This window comes from Leucoraja erinacea, chromosome 3, assembly GCF_028641065.1.
Source record: "Leucoraja erinacea ecotype New England chromosome 3, Leri_hhj_1, whole genome shotgun sequence".
Taxonomy (NCBI): Eukaryota; Metazoa; Chordata; class Chondrichthyes; order Rajiformes; family Rajidae; genus Leucoraja; species Leucoraja erinaceus.
The window spans coordinates 65,082,318-65,099,998 of NC_073379.1; the positions used below are offsets into that span (position 1 = coordinate 65,082,318).

General features: G+C 41.9%; 1 protein-coding gene across 2 annotated transcripts in view; it reads left to right on the plus strand.

The window, feature by feature from the left end:
• The window catches only part of slc12a2 (solute carrier family 12 member 2), a 140,054-nt gene that overhangs the window by 33,633 nt on the left and 88,740 nt on the right, over positions 1-17,681 (plus strand). For both annotated transcript variants that reach the window (XM_055632836.1, XM_055632837.1), the window contains exons 2-3: positions 7,362-7,481; positions 11,919-11,994. In XM_055632836.1, coding sequence (XP_055488811.1) covers positions 7,362-7,481; positions 11,919-11,994 — 196 coding nt within the window. The remainder of the gene's footprint in view (positions 1-7,361; positions 7,482-11,918; positions 11,995-17,681) is intronic.

Below are 17,681 nucleotides of genomic sequence, written 5' to 3' on the forward strand. Positions count from 1 at the left end.
TTTCGGGCCGAAACCCTTCTTCAGACTGATCAGGGGGGGGGGACAAGAAAGGAAAAAGGAGGAGGAGCCCGAAGGCTGGGGGATGGGAGGAGACAGCAGGGGGACTGAGGAAAGGGAGGAGGCAGCAAGGACTAACAAAATTGGGAGAATTCGATGTTCATGCCCCCAGGATGCAGACTCCCCAAACGGAATATGAGGTGCTGTTCCTCCAATTTCCGGTGCTGCTCGCTGTGGCCATGGAGGAGACCCAGGACAGAGAGGTCGGAGACGGAGTGGGAGGGGGAAGTTGAAGTGCTGAGCCACCGGGAGGTCAGCTTGGTTATTGCGGACCGAGTGGAGGTGTTCGGCGAAACGATCGCCCAACCTCCGCTTGGTCTCACCGATATAGATCTGCTGACATCTAGAGCAGCGGATGCAATAGATGAGGGTGGAGGAGATGCAGGTAAACCTCTGTCGCACCTGGAACGATTGCTTGGGTTCTTGAACGGAGTCGAGGGGGGAGGTAAAGGGACAAGTGTTGCATCTCTTGTGGTTGCAAGGGAAAGTGCCCGGGGAGTGGGTGGTACGAGAGGGAAGGGAAGAATTGACAAGGGAGTTATGGAGGGAGCGGTCTTTGCGGAAGGCAGATATGGGGGGAGATGGGAAGATGTGGCGAGTGGTGGGGTCACGTTGGTGGTGGCGAAACTGACGGAGGATTACTTTTTGTATGTGACGGCTGGTGGGGTGAAAGGTGAGGACTAGGGGGACTCTGCCCTTGTTGCGAGTGGGGGGGATGGGGAGAGAGAGCAGTGTTGGGGGGTATGGAAGAGACCCTGGTGCGAGCCTCATTTATGGTGGAGATGGGGAACCCCCGTTCCCTGAATAATGAGGACATTTCAGATATCCTGGTGTGGAACGCCTCATCCGTGGAGCAGATGCGGCGTAGATGGAAGGAATTGGGAGTAGGGGATGGAGTCCTTACAGGAAGCAGGGTGGGAAGAAGTGTAGTCCAGATAGCCATGGGAGTCAGTGGGTTTATAGTGGATGTCGGTCAGAAGTCTATCACCTGCAATGGAGATAGTGAGGTCAAGGAATGGTAGGGAAGTGTCGGAAATGATCCAGGTGTATTTGAGTGCCGGATGGAAGTTAGTGGTGAAGTGGATGAAGTCAGTCAGTTGTGTGCCGGTGCAGGAGGTGGCACCAAAGCACTCGTCGATGTAGCGGAGGTAGAGGTCGGGGATGGGGCCCTGGTATGTATTGAACAAGGATTGCTCAACGTAACCGACAAATAGGCAGGCATAGCTGGGGCCCATGCGTGATGAAGATGAAACATTGAAATGGAAATACTAGAAAAAATTGGGATTGTTCTGATCAGAAAAAATTTAGGTGACATTTCATAGAATGTTTCACAGTTATGATTCCAATAAGTGTTTTACATTGGTTGGGATGTTGTGAATTGGAGACCATGGATTTGAGATTTACAAAAATGAAGATGAGATGAGAAACATTTTTCGATGTAGGAAGTTATGATCTGGAATTTGTTTTTGGTGGTGGTAGCAAAATTGAATGATTTCCAAAGAGTAAAGTGAATAAATTGAAAAGGAAATTGTTTGCTGGACTGTGAAGAAAGAGCAGAACATATTGAACAAATCTCCATTTCAAATATTCAAAAGTCACTGTTTAATTTTAGAGTAGTTCTTCCCTTGTACTGACGTGGTCTTCTGAAATATCACTGTTAGTAGTACTTTGTTGATCACCATTGCTGTTTGTGCAATGTGATGTTCCAGACTCTGCCAATAATTTAACAGCATCATAACCAATTAACTTATTAAGAGGTGTGATGGGTATCAATGCCATGCAAATTGCATGCAATTAAGTAGACCTTAATGTGGGCAAAAGCTTAGACTACTTTGAAATCTTTCGCAAAATACAAACTGCTGGAAGAACACAACACATTAGGCAGCATCTGTGGGGGGAATGGACAGATTATGTTTTGGGACGGGACCTTCTCGATACTGTTGCGTAGCCCGCATTAACACACTTAAATAAAAATTTAAAAACCAAAAAAAACTATTGCTATTAAAGGTGCTGAAATGACGTGTTCTTCAAAGATGGTTGTTCACCCCAAACCTGAATGGTTCTGCATAAATTGATTTTTTTTTTGCAATATTAAACAATTTAACTAATTTATGAATATTATGTATTAGTTGTTCACTGTCTCAATTTTTTTTGCTGTTAAATTCTGTAAGATCCATTTTTTAAAATTATAGTGGAACCAAAGTAGTGTGCTATTTTTCCACTTTTAACCATGCCCATATAGCTGTTTTGCACTGATGCCCCGGAGACAGCTCCAGACAATTCCAAGGAGACATTTTGTTTTCTCCTGATGAGCAGGATGCTGGCAACAGTTTGCACTGTACACTGCCAAATACCAATGCTGATGTTAAGTACATTGGACAGCAGGACAACTTGCGCTGACATGGTTTACAGCAAATGTGTGCTCTGCCACACGCATTGTGAAAAGACTGAGCACTCTCAATGACGTGAACTTGGAGTGAAGCTAGCTGGTTGAACCAGGTGGCCTCTATCTTCCCTGCAGTATCATTTTTATCATGGAATTGGGGCTGGCCCATTTCATTGCAGCCCGGGACTGTCTGAACCAAACATGGTCAGCTAGCCACTCTCTGTGTGTAGGAAGGAACTGCAGATGCTGGTTTAAACCGATGATAGACACAAAAAGCAGGCGTAGTTTAGCGGGATAGGCAGCATCTCTGGAGTGAAGGAATGGGTGACGTTTTGGGTCTCAACCTGAAATATCACCCATTCCTTCTCTCCAATGATACTGTCTGGCCTGCTAAGTTACACCAGCTGACCACTGCTCCTTTTTAACTCCATCTAAGAGCATTTCAGCAGTCTGTGAGAATGTCAATGGAATTTATTCTTTTGTAGATAATAGTTATTCCTCATTTCACAAGTTCTATTGATATACACTTCAATCTATTCCCAGACTCTCCCTTTTCTTAACCCCATCTTTATTTCCCAGTTTACTTTGTTATTCTCCTCCTTCCAACCAATATGAAATTATTGAAGACTGTTCTACTTCTAAACCACTGGCAAGGGGTGTCAGGTGTGGAGGAACTGGGACCAAGTCTGAATTTTTGGCAAGTGAGACTGTTCTGATCATATTGCCTTTAATTTCTGAAGCTTTTAGCAAAACCACTTTCTCTGCAAAATCTTCCCAATTCACTGGCAGGCTGAGTATTGCGGTTATCACCCTCGTCCTAACTTATGAACCCCTTACTCCTTCGGATGGACTATGTCTGTTATATACCCTAGACTACTGAAACAGACAAAGCTATTTGAACTATCACTTTGAAGGATGGTGGAGACAGAGCCTTTAAATATTTTAAGATGCAGGTAGTGATAAACAGCTGAGATGTATACTTGACTGTTAATAATTTTTCATAGCACATCCCATGTGGAGTGGGCCATATCTACTGAATTCAAAATAAGTTGTTTTTGAATTTTCAAATGAGGTCTTTTGTTCTAAACTTTTGCCTCGTTAACAGTTCTAGTTTCCTTTTTGTACCTGCTACCCACCACAACCTCCACATTGGGTGTTCTATGAGCAATTCACAAATACTATTTGTACTGCGTTCTTTTCTACAGCCCTGTTTTTGTTGAATAAACGTTTGTATTCTATAGGGTAGCTGTCTAAGTGGAACTCTTTATTCATTTCCTTGCAACTCTGATCAGATAACATTTGGCAAAAAAGTATTTATTGTATTTTGTAACAATGCACAATATTTTCTATCTTCCTGTAAACTAGTTGTTCATTATACAATAGCCTGATATTATACACTGGAGGTTTTTGTACTCCCACAGCAGTGTTCTCAATTGTACACTTGTTCATTGTCTATTATTTAAGTGACACCCACATACACGAGGAGTTTACAGTGATCTCCTTGTGCTAATTTTGAAATCACGAGCTCAGAGACATTGCATAGTGCGGAAAGAAAAATGTGTGTTTAGTTTTGAGGTTCCCATTTGCTGCCCTTGTTATTGAATGATGACTGAATTCATTCTCAATACTTTACCAGTTCATTCAACAGTCTTTACTTATTGCAACTAGCTGTAACTTATTCAGCTGCAACTAAATTTAGCTAGATGTAATTTGTGCGGCATAGTTGCTTGCTTGAATAGATATTAATTATATTTACAATTTTCATTATTAGTGGTGCTAACAGATGATTTTAATACTATTTATTACCAGCCAGTTCCTGCTATATCGCCTGTTCTTATTTGCTGCGTTTTCACAAGAGTCTTTGGTTGCTATTACAGTGATGACAAGAATGCACATTCCTACACCCATCTCCTTGTGAAACTCTAGGGCCAATTAAACCAATATTTCTCAAACCATCTTGTGCAGCCGGGAAATTTAAACAGGAATTATTCACTATCTAAACCAGTAGTCAGTATATACATTCACCAGCCATACAAGAATTTTGATAAAATGTTTAGTCAGTTTTTGTTTTTAAAAATCGTATTTTTGAAGATATATAGTTTTTGGAGAAATGCCAATTTTTGTTTTGAATTTTTGTTTGTTTTTTTCCCCTAAAGTGACAAGTTTGGTATTTAGATGAATTATATTTTTTAAAAAAAAAGTAAAATGCCTTGCTCCAAAATACTGGCTTTTTTTTACTTAACACATCCTTCAAGGCATTTTTGTGTGAACTTAACGTTAAATCCTTGCTGGGATTTTTAATTACGACGAGTGTCAAAGTGAATTAGAAACGTAATAAATTTGAAAGGTGTGCATTGCAGAATATAAACTAAGTTTTGAAAAGTCAACTGCAAGAAAATAGCTGATGCTGATTGGTTGGTGCTTTCTGGCTATACGATTTTGTAAACATGTATTTCCATCTTTACTTTATGAAGGTTTGTTTGAAAACAGTCTCATGACCTCATTTTCCTCGGTAAATGCATTAACTGTTTAACACTCCTAAAATAGTTTCCTAATAATGAACTATTATCTACACTTATGACATGCATTACCCATGGTAATATGTGTAAGAAAGAACTGCAGAGGCTGGTTTAAATCGAAAGTAGACACAAAATGCTAGAGTAACGCGGCAGGATAGACAGCATCTCTGGAGAGACGGAATGGGAGACGTTTCGGGTCGAGACCCTTCTTCAGACTTAAAGACAAAAGTCTGAAGAAGGGTCTCGACCCGAAACGTCACCCATTCCTCTCCAGAAATGCTGCCTGTCCCACTGAGTTACTCCAGCATTTTGTGTCTACCCATGGTAATATGTTGGTTTTATTCAGTAAAAGCATATGCCAATTAAACTGAAGCAATAGGGCTAACTGTTTTAAACCAAAGCTTCATAATATAGCTGGAAAGATGTATTTATAAAATCGTCTAGTCAGAAAGCTGCATATCCCATGGACCTTGGGTTGCGTGTGATCACGCATCTACACCAGTATGTCAAGGTCCCTAAGAGCCCCATAGATTCTGACTAGCAATATTGTTAGTTACAGAAAACCTCGTTAGAAGGAATCACTACGAACCTTCTCCAGAGGGTTAAATGGGTCTGGCATATACAGAACATTGAAATTGAGTCTCACTCTACCAGGACCGCTATACCTCAGCAGCAGGGTTATGGACCACATCCTAGCGGCTGCAGTATGGTCAAACTATTAATCTGTACAAATATTCAGAATAAACCCATTGCCAGATCGGGGGTATTTGCAAACTCTATGATAGGTATGGTTCATACTTCCTCCATGTTGAGGGAGGTTACGATTCCCACTATTGTTCATTAATAACATCAACATGTCTATATCTATGTCATGACTGAATGCAATATTAATGTTCACTCATCATTGGTCCACTGATGCTGTGTATGACGCCTGGACTCGTTTCCACGGCATGAAATCACAGAGCTTTAAAATCTTCACGTAGTCACTCGCGTGACTCCGAAGTAAAATAGTAAGATTAAACGAGAAATTACCAGTTTGAAGTTTGATCTTTATTTTATGAGGAGTAACGTTGAGGGATTACGTGCCCTCCACGCCCACCCTCGATCATAAAGTTCAACTGGTATCCCATTTCTCTAATCTTACTATGTTCAGTTCATTTACTGTTATCTGTGATTTCACACCGCTGCTTTGAAGATTGACACGCATGCGTCCTGGCGGGTTCTTCACGTAATCCCTTAACGTTACTCCTCATAAAATAAAGATCAAACATCAAACTGGCAAGTTCTCGTTTAATCTTACTATTAAACTACTTTCCCCCTTTTTTATTTTTAATATTTCGCAACATGGTGGGATGTAAGTAGTATTGCACTGGCATTTAGGGTCATTTTCTTGCATTCTGTGAATGTACAAATAAATTGAGGCAGCATGTTTGGAAAAAGTGGCAATTGGTTGGAAAGGAATATATCTTTCTGCGTTATGTTGCGAGATGCCCAAGTTGCGGGTTCGAAGAGCTCCTGGAGCGGGGCCTTACAGCACCGCCCCGCACGGCTTGGAATGACCGCGGGACTCTGCGAGCGCACGCCGGGGGCTCTAACATCAAGAACCCAGTGTGCGACCTTGCATCACCCGGCGTGGCTTTGATGGCCGCGGGACAATCGCAGTTGCCAGCCGGGGGGCTTTGACTTTGACTTTGACTCTGACATCGGGGGGGAGGGGAGTGCAGTGGAGAGATACGTGTTTAAGTTTTTTTGACCTTCCATCACAGCGATGTGATGGATGTTTATGTAAATTATGTTGTGTCTTGGGTCTATTTGTTTGTAATGTATGGCTGCAGAAACGTCATTTCGTTTGGACCTCAAGGGGTCCAAATGACAAATAAATTGAATCTTGAATGTTGCTTGATTTTTATAGCTATGGGTTTGCAAACAACTACATTATAACTAATAAATTATGGAACCATGCCCCAAGACACCATGAACTTAATTTTTACTGCTGCAATTAGACATTTTGAAGCATTTGATGACCACTTCTCATCAGATTTGATGACCACTTCTCTGTCAAGATTTGTGTCTGAAGTAAATGCTAGATATCATTGCTTTGTAAAACATGATATATACTTTGTGCACAACTTGGATGCTGCAGGTGTGTTCTTGAATATTAATAATTTATTTGTAAGACTTGTCATTGCTATCAAAATTGAAGGAAATTAATATTTTTCCTCTAATCGAAATAGGATTTATTCTTTCAAAGGTTAATAAATGGGCAGTCATTAATAACATGGGGTCATTTTAATTTCTTGCAAAATATTGTTTAGTGTCATGGATCTTTAATTCATACTGACATGCATTATAAATTGTGGATTGCTAATACTAAATTCACAACTTTTATTGCCTTTCAGGAGCCTTTTGAGGATGGCTTTGTAAATGGAGATGAAAGCAGTCCAGCTGAAGGTGCTGTTTCAAAACATGTTGTTGACAATAAAGGTGTTGTAAAATTTGGCTGGATTAAAGGCGTGCTGGTAAGTAACTTCTAATTTGTTTTGTTTCTACGTATTGGAATATCAAATGTAAAAATAAATAAGAATGGGTTAGAACAAGACTTGTTAGCTTATGATTTCTGGTATATGTGTGGTTATGGATTTAGTTTTGTGTGCCTGGGTGTATTAGTTTGCAACAAAAACTAATCGTTTTTTACAACTACTAATACTTGGGATTTGAAGATGTACTGTCCTGTGATAATTTAAAAACTTGTATTACTTCAGCAACAGTTGCATTTGTAGGTATTAACTGCCAGGAATAAACTGCATTGTGTGCCCTCGAACAAATATAAGCAAAATAGCCAGTTGTGCAAAAAATAAACTTCCATTCACCATTTTACTAAGTGTGATATTAATTATAATTTCACCTTCCATAATTTGCATTGGACACAACGCAAGGCGATTAGGTAAATTTCTCTCATTTTTGTTCCCTGCATCACAAATTTAAGAGAATTGTTTGCACATAAAAGAAACGGGTGCACAGAACTGACTTTGTGGGAGGTGTGGAAGGGAGGAGATTGCAGAGTTGATGGTTATATGGAATGATCTGTAATGGGGCAGCTGATTTTTTTTGTGTAAATGGGTGGTTGTGTTAATTCCGGATTTAAACTACCCCCCTAGTCTGGTTCATCAAACACCGAATACAAACACTGCAATTCCTACTCTATTTTATTGTATACCGCGGGACCGATCCTCAGAGCCACTTACCCGAGCCCAAAACAGCCTCGCGCAAATAGAACAGACTAAAGACAATTGGCACAGCCCAATGTACTCCCCACCCCTTTATACCCTTCCGAACTAAGGGTGCGAATGTACTTGGGGGAGGCAACCCCTACAAGCCAATTACTGATACCGGCTGCAGAATACATAGAATGACAACTCTTAGGTCCAATTATACAACAGTACATGACAGTTTCGACACATAGCACTTGGGGAGAAACACTTCCATTAACTAAAGAAACATTACCATTGCCATATAACCATATAACAATTTACAGCACGGAAACAGGCCATCTCGGCCCTTCTAGTCCATGCTGAACACTTATTCTCCCCTAGTCCCATCTACCCGCACTCGGACCATAACCCTCCATTCCTTTCCTGTCCATATACGTATCCAATTTATTTTTAAATGATAAAATCGAACCTGCCTCCACCACTTCCACTGGAAGCTCATTCCACACAGCTACCACTCCCTGAGTAAAGAAGTTCCCCCTCATGTTACCCCTAAACTTCTGTCCCTTAATTCTCAAATCATGTCCTCTTGTTTGAATCTTCCCTACTCTCAAAGGAAAAAGCTTATCCACATCAACTCTGTCTATCCCTCTCATCATTTTAAAGACCTCTATCAAGTCCCCCCTTAACCTTCTGTGCTCCAAAGAATAAAGACCTAACTTGTTCAACCTTTCTCTGTAACTTAGTTGCTGAAACCCAGGCAACATTCTGGTAAATCTCCTCTGTACTCTCTCTATTTTGTTGACATCTTTCCTATAATTTGGTGACCAAAATTGTACACCATACTCCAGAATTGGCCTCACCAATGCCTTGTACAGTTTTAACATTACATCCCAACCTATACTCAATGCTCTGATTTATAAAGGCCAGCACACCAAAAGTTTTCTTTACCACCCTATCTACATGAGATTCCACTTTCAGGGAACTATGCGTAGTTATTCCTAGATTCCTCTGTTAACTGCGTTTCTCAGTTCACTACCATTTACTATGTACGTCCTATTTTGATTTGTCCAGCCAAGATGTAGCACCTCACACTTACCAGCATTAAACTCCATCTGCCATCTTTCAGCCCACTTCCAAATGGCCTAAATCTCTCTGTAGACTTTGAAAATCTAATTCATTATCCACAACACCACCTATCTTAGTATCATCTGCATACTTACTAATCCAATTTACCACACCATCATCCAGATCATTGATGTATATTACATTAGATAAATAAATATCTTTGGTGAGGCCACTTTCTGGACCAAGCACAAGTGCCAGCAGGAAGGTACTGAAACATAGTTGAAGACATACCAATCACAAGCATGCCTTTAGCATCAGGGCATAGCTGCATTGGCAGAATCCCAGACATCTTGGCAACTTGTGGGCCATCTGGACAGAAACCTTCTGCAACCACTTCCCACGCTTCAGACAGCCTGGAGCCATTCATGTCACATGGGTCTCCAGCTCCCTGCAAATTATGTCACCCTTAGTATCGGAGATGTCATCATTCTTCAGGGAACGGCGGTTTCCCTCTCCTACCATAGATGAGGCTCTCACCAGGGTTTCTTCGCTACCCTGTGACACTGCTCTCTCTCCCCATCCTCCCCCCCCCCCCCACTCGTAACAAGGGCAGAGTTCCCCTAGTTCTCACCTTCCACCCTACCAGCTGTCACGAACAACAAATAATCCTCTGTCACTTTCGCCACCTCCAACGTAACCCCACCACTTGCAACATCTTCCCATCTCCTCCCCTGTCTGCTTTCCGCAGAGACCGCTCCCTCCGTAACTCCCTGGTCAATTTGTCCCTTCCCACCTGAACCACCACCTTTCCGGGCACTTTCCCTTGCAACCGCAAGAAATGCTACACTTGTCGCTTTATCTCCCCCCTTGACTCCATTCAAGGACCCAAGCAGTCGTTCCAGGTGCGACAGAGGTTCACCTGCACCTCCTCCAACCTCATCTATTGCATCCGGTGCTCTAGATGTCAGCTGATCTACATTGATGAGACCAAGTGTAGGCTTGGCGACCGCTTCGCAGAACACCTCCGCTCGGTTCGCAATAACTAACCTGATTTCCCGGTGGCTCAGCACTTCACCTCCCCCTCCCATTCTGAATCCGACCTTTCTGTCCTTGGCTTCTCCACGGCCAGAGTAAAGACCACTGAAAATTGGAGGAGCAGCACCTCATATTTCGCTTGGGCAGTTTGTACCCCAGCGGTATGAACATTGACCTCAAATTTCAGGTAGTCCTTACTGTCTCCTCCCTTCTCAGCCCTCTGGCTCCTCCTCTTTCTTTCTTCTTCCCCACCCTCACATCAGTCTGAAGAAGGGTTTCGGCCCGAAATGTTGCCTATTTCCGTCGCTCCATAGATGCTGCTGCACCCGCTGAGTTTCTCCAACATTTTTTGTCACCCTAAGTGAAGCAGGTTTCACGGACATTTTCACAGACATCTTCCATTTTTCCAAGTACCCAAACCCCAGCATATTCAGTTTTTGATTGGGAATGGCTCCGTCTCTATGTGGTGTAACTGACCCTAACGTACTTATTCAAAATAATGTTAGACTGAGCATGACTATGGCAATTTCAGTATAAATGAATACAAATTGATTCATTTAAACTCCAAACAATTTTTTTGTTTGTTTAAGTGAATATGGATAGGTTTGGTAAAAATCCAAATCTCATTGCATTTCTTCTGCATTAAAGCGTTCCAAAATCATTACATAAATAGAAATTTCGCAATGCTAATTAACTGCCAGAAAGATTGTTAGCAAACCCATGCAAACATAAAGCCAGTGATATTGACTACAGTGTAAAAGGTCAACCAAGTCATACAATAATTGCAGAGATTTTGGTAATGCAATCTAAATTTGACCATTTAATACCCCATAAGTATATTCTAACATACCTCCGATTCAAAACGTCAACTGGAAATTCTGTAATACATGAAACTGTCTGACACTTCCCTATCTTATTTAGTTTTTTCCAAGTGGTTCGTATATTTTCTTCACCCAAATTTTTTGAGATGCAGGAACTGAAATTTTAGAAGAATTTTCTTTTTTGATTTGTATATGTTCTGTAAATTTGACTGGATTTAGAAAAAATATTCAATGGTTCAGTGTCCATGTTTGTGGGTAACCTAGTGGGACAGCAGTTAGCAATCCAGAGACTTGTATTTGGCCCAGTTTTGGTAAATCTTATTGTGCTTTCTGAATACAGCCATTATGTAGATGGCAAAATATAACATCCTTCAAATACAGTGCCTCCTTCCATTAAATGTGATTTCTCCCCCACCCCCTCCCCCCCCCCCAAAAAAAACACCTGAATCTCTCTCTTTTCTTTCCACCACAAACCATGCAGAAAAACATTCAAAATATTCAAAGACTATTCCAGCACAGTAATTATTTCATGCATGCACCCAAGTAACACATTCTGGACCTGGTTTGTAGACATGGCTTTTATTCGATATCTTTGAAGTTTTCTTTGCAAAAGTATGTACTATTTGGATCTGTTCATCAATGACTATTTTACTTCCTTGGGCAAGTTGGGCAATCTGCTATATTTTGTTATTCGTGGCTGAAAAGACTATAACCATAATGATCTGGATAATTCGCTGCCTCTTCGATTTATTAACTCTAGTTTGGTTAAAATGTGGAATGTGATCATCAAGCTTTTCTCATGGAAATTTTCACTATCCACTAGGTGCGATGTATGCTAAATATCTGGGGGGTGATGCTCTTCATACGTTTGTCATGGATTGTTGGCCACGCTGGGATAGGCAAGTAAAAACAAATATTTGTTGTGGGCTGGTGCTTAACTGAGCCTTATTTCAAATGCAAGTGATTAATTTATGTAACACCTGGTTCACTTTCCTGATCTTGGTTGATGGATGTTTATAGTACAGTTTGTCGTGAAATAATTACGAGCCAGCACAATTACTGCCGTGCACAAGTGATACACAGCCGCACAATTAATGTGTGGCATTAGTAACGGCACAGTTCATGTACTGAGGGCAAAATATGCAAGAATTGAACCTTCACTCAAACATCTTGCATGTACAAAAATTACGTTGGTCTTGTTGCATGAACATGGTTATTACATTCATTCCAACTTGTTGGGGAATAATTACAGGCAATGTTTTCAGTTTGCCTTGTGTTCAGGGTCTTCATCTTTGCAAAATGGGGACAAAACTGTGGGAGATTTTGTTAATAAGATGTTTTATCAGGTTAAGTTTAACATTGTGAGCTGCTTGGAAACATTTACTTGATATTTTAATTGAGATATTCCTATTTCAAAACACTCCATTGTTGTTGCAAATCCCTATTCTTGAAACATTAATTAAAGGAGCAGTTTTCCAAAGCAAAGCAGTATTAAGAGAACTGATTTATCCGGAAAAGATTATGTCCTAGCTCTATCCGGATTAATAATGCAAGTTGAGTCGTATTTTGTTGATTAAAATATGTTACTTAGCTTTCTATGGATTAAAATTTGCACATATGTATTCTTAAAGAAGTATCTTTGGAATTTGATGCTTGGAATTCATTTTTAAACATTTTGGATTTTGCATTATTAGATGCCTAGCTTGTTTTAGTGACCATATTCATGCAGTACCATAACTCTAAGCCATGCCTCAGTTTGTCTACAGCTGAAGCCCTTCATTACTTTTTTTTATGCGAGGGCTTGATTATTCCAATGTATTTTCTAGCTAGTCTCTTTCTTTCCAACTTCAACTGGAAATGTTCCAAAACTTTTGCCCATCTCTGCACCAAACGCAATGATTCTTAAAGTATTGGTTGTTCTCCATCCACCCCCCCACCCCCGCCATGACATCCTTGTTTTTAAACTCTCGTGTTCAGAGATTTGCAGTATTCTCCTGCCCTTTAAGCAGTTGTGTGTGTAATTGTGCTCCACCATTGGTGTTCATATCTTTTGACAGCTAAGTCTCTCTGGAAAACCTCACAAATACCTTGCTTTAAATGAAGCTTCCAGGAATGTGAACATTTTCACTGTACAAATGTTGTCCCCCAAATTGTTTGAGGGGGGAATCCTTTTAAAAGAGGGAATATTAAAGGGGTAATGGGGAGCCTGCAGGAAATGCATTCAATATTATATTGGTAGAGAAACATCCATGTGGAGTTGGTCCAAGTTGTTTGTTTATGTATTGTAACAACTTTTTTTATTGTTTATAGTACCGATGTGCTGCTTCATTTATGCACATGTTTAATTTTTAATGTGAGGGAGGAATTATGATAAAACGTTTGATTGCTATTGGGTAAAGTCAATAGTATGGAAGTGAGATATTGCATTAGATGTTGAATATGAAGGCATATTGGAAGTGATAATGGTTTACATTTTATTTTCACTTTAATATTTTTTTTAATGTATCTCTAAATCCAAATTGAAGTGTTCCCTGATTTTGGCCTTTATCTGTTAACTGATTTTGAAATAAGCAGTAGATATATTCAAATCTGTGCCATTGGTTATTTCAATATCAGTTTGTATTAGTGGAAATGTAAGAAAATAACAAAAGGGGGCAGGTGTAGGACATATCAGCCTTGAACCTCCTTAAGTTCACGACTAATCTTTCACGCTGCCATTTTCAGCACAATATCTATGTCTCTTGAAATCTTTTTAATCTCCAGAAATCTCAGTGTTTCAATAAACATAACCAAGCCTCCAATGCCCTCTGGATTATTATTATTTGGAATTTTTAATCCCAGAGTGAAGAAATGCATCCTTTTCTTGGCCAAATTTGTAGAGGTTATAAACAGCTGGGGGCCCAAGCATCAATCCCTGCAGTACTCCAGTAGTTATAGCCTGCCAGCTTGAAAACGTTTTTAAAATAGAAGGCGAAAGTGGAAAAAATAATTCTACCCTTGTTGATCAACCTTTAGAGGATCTAAACCAACACTTTCCAAATACAAGTGCACAACCTTTTATCCGAAAGCCTTGGGACCAGACACTTTTCGTAATTCAGAATTTGTCGGTCTTCGGAATGGAAATTTTTTAGCGTAGGTTTTAATGGCTGGCTCAGTGGTAGAGTGCTCGGCTCATATCCGCAAGGTCGCGAGTTTGCGCCTTGATCCCGGCAGTTACTCGGTCGCGAGTTTGAGTCTTCAATGTAGGGTTTTTTTTTGCAGAATAAATGTTAGTATGAAATGCAGTGTAGGAGAGGTCTACTAACTGTGTGGGCAGAACTTTGGAAGTGATTGCCCACCAGTCTTAAAAAGCCGCTGTGTCTCCCTGTCCCTGGGATAGCAGAGGGCGATCAAACAGCACAATACCCCCCTCCCCCTCCAACTCCAGAAGAATCCTCTCCCCGATGGGCCGCTACGGCGACAAGTGGCAGTTCGCCCACAGCCCGAGCTGCGCCACCCCAAGAACACCTTGCACACCATCAGCTTCTGCCCCTACGTGTTCCTCTGGAGTTGGAGCGGGGCTGGGCTACTGCTGGCTGTGGGTCTCTGGGATCTCCTGCTTTTGGGGGTCGCTGTCTATTGGAGCTCATCAGTCACAAACTCAAAGGGCGGTAAATCTAACAAATTAGGCAGACACGATTTTCCTTGTTTCTGTTCAATCCGGTGAAGTTGTTACTGCACCTATTTGATAAATTGTTAGTTACTCTCGGTATTTAGACAATAAGCGAGTTCGGTATTCCGACTGCGCATGCCCAGGTCATGGGTCACTCGCGATAACCATTCTCTGCAGATCAGCTGCTGCGTGTGTACAGACCCGTGCCCTATCCACAGCCAGGATCGAACCCGGGTCCCCAGCGTCGCCGAACATCGCCCACTGAACCCTCGAAGCCCCCACCCTCCATCCAGGGGCGGGAGAGGGGACCGGTGGAACCCGGACCGACGGGGAACCAGAGGCCCGTAGCAGTAGCCGGCCCCAGGCATATTGTCAATTATTAACAGCCAATATACCCTCACCTTCTCTTTTATGAATGGGGCGGAGACTGACCGGAGCGTTCAACCTCCAGGTGAACCCAAGGACCGAAAAAAAAATCCACCCGTCCCTGCCGGTTACTCCTTTTTGTCTGTTTCATCAGTCACAAACTCAAATAAATCTAACAAATTAGGCAGACACGATTTTCCTTGTCTCTGTTCAATCCGGTGAAGTTGTTACTGCACCTATTTAATAAATTGCAATGTTAGTTACTCTCGGCATCAGGCCTACAGCCAGGTGTGGACACTCGCGATAACCATTCTCTGCAGATCAGCTGCTGCGTGTGTACAGACCCGTGCCCTATCCACAGCCAGGATTGAACCCGGGTCCCCAGCGTCGCCGAACAGCCACTGAACCCTCGCTCCCCACCCTCCATCCAGGGGCGGCCGGCGACCGACTGGAACCCGGACCGACGGGACACCGGCCCGTAGCAGTGCCGGCCCCAGGCCTACAGCCAGCGTGGAGAAGAAGCGTCAACTCCAGCCCAACTCCACCCGTCCCGCCGGCCCAACCGACAGCCCCGGATCGACTGGACACTGGCATCAGGCCTACAGCCAGTGTGGACCGGCTGTCAGTCAACTCGGCAGGAGAGGCCGAGCCGGAGCCAACGCATCTCCCCCCCCCCCGGGCTGGCTGCAAGTCTGGGGCCACCAGTCCAGGGCTGCCGGCCGACCCTCTCCCTGGTTGTTTACATCGGAGCAAAGAAAATGGCAACAGCAATTTGTATATTGATCTGTGACAGCGATTAGTAAATAGTCAGGGAGTCCAGGGATATGGGTAATCTAAGGTGAAAGATCAACCAGGAACTTGTTAAATAACAGGGCAGACCTGAAGAACTGGATGGCCTATCCCTGTTTTTTTTTTTTTTTTTTTTTTTTTTCTCGCCCTATATTTCGTGGGTAGCATAATCAATTGAATTTTAGTTTTAGTGATGTAATTTTGGTTATTTTGATATTTAGTGCTAAATTTCACTTTATTATTGAGTTTGATAATTGCTGCTCTTGCTGCCTTTTATGGTATGCTTTCTTTCCCCCGCCTCTATACATGGGCTAAAAGCTATATTTTTTACATTTGCTGAAAGTTCTTGCAAGCATTTCCCTGACACAATCTAATTTATCTACAAGCTACAGTTTTCAATCAGTTGGCCATATTTTATGGCAGTAAATGTATACTGATGCACTGTGTGGAACACAGCAACCATTTCTACTTGATTAGGCAATATTACAGTTACAAATTAAAGTGGCTGTATATTGGGCATAATACATTTTAATTGCAACGTGTAAACTTTCACTCCATTTGTGTACATAAATAGAAATAAAGAAATATTGGACATTCACTCATATGTTGTACCTATTCTCAAAGACAAGCACAAGGTTAATATGGGGCTGAGGTTTTGGTTATGTGGGAGACAGGAAAAGGATTTTTCTAAAATGGCTTGGTAAGCCTGTTGCTTTGGGTTACGTGGAGTTATAAAGGCAGCACTGAAACAACCCCTTCGGCAACTGAGCCGGTGCTGACGGGTGGCACCAACGATGGCTGCCTCGCCAACAGTCTGTCTGTCCTTTCCTTTGTGTTTAAATTGTATGTGTCAAATGTATGTTTTTAGTGTTCTTTAGCTTGTTTTATGGGGGGAGGGTTAGAGGAAACTTTTTCTAATCTCTTACCTCGACGGAGTCGCTTTTTTTTCTTTTTTTCTTTTTACTTACCCCCCCCCCCCCCCTCCCGATATCGTATCTCCGTCTACACTGCGGCCTAACATCGAGGAGTTGGCGGCCTCTGCTGGAGACTGACTTTTAAGAGCTCCACCGCGGGAACCTGCAGGACTTTAACATCGCAGAGCCCGCGATCCCTTTGCCAGCGATCGACCTCGGAGCTCCAACCGTGGGTGGACTTGCATCGCAGAGCCTGCGGGTCTCTGGTCAGAGACCCGACATGGGGAGTGCCAAGCCGCGGGAGTTTCAACCATCCTGATGCAGGAGTTTCGATCGACCTGACGTGGGAGCTTCGACCGCCAGCTGCGGGAGCTTTGATCGCCCAGACCGATGGTTCGACTGCCCCGGCTGCGGGAAAATAAAGATGAAGAAGATAGAACTTTTTTACCTTCTATGTATTTATGTGTTTTGTTGCCTTTTTTGAATGGCTGTATGGTATCGCATATCACTTTATCTTAATTGGTATATGTGACAATAAAAGCCCTTTGAAAGATTTGAACTACCTATTTAACGTGTTTTGATTTACCTTGAGATCTATCTGTCAGTATACCTTCAGTGTGATTTCTTATTTTCCAGATTTTTAACTTTTTAAAAAAAATTTGAGTAAATAATTTAGGCCTCCTTTCCAAATTCATATATTTAAATGATTCCATAGAGAATGTTACTTCATGTCTGGATTTATGTGGGTGAACGACATTTGAGATTCCAGCATAGTTGTGGCTCCATTTTTCATATTTTTTCAAATGTTTTTTGTTTGCTTTTAATTATTCAACCATATTGCAAGGAGATGGTTACCATAGTTGTA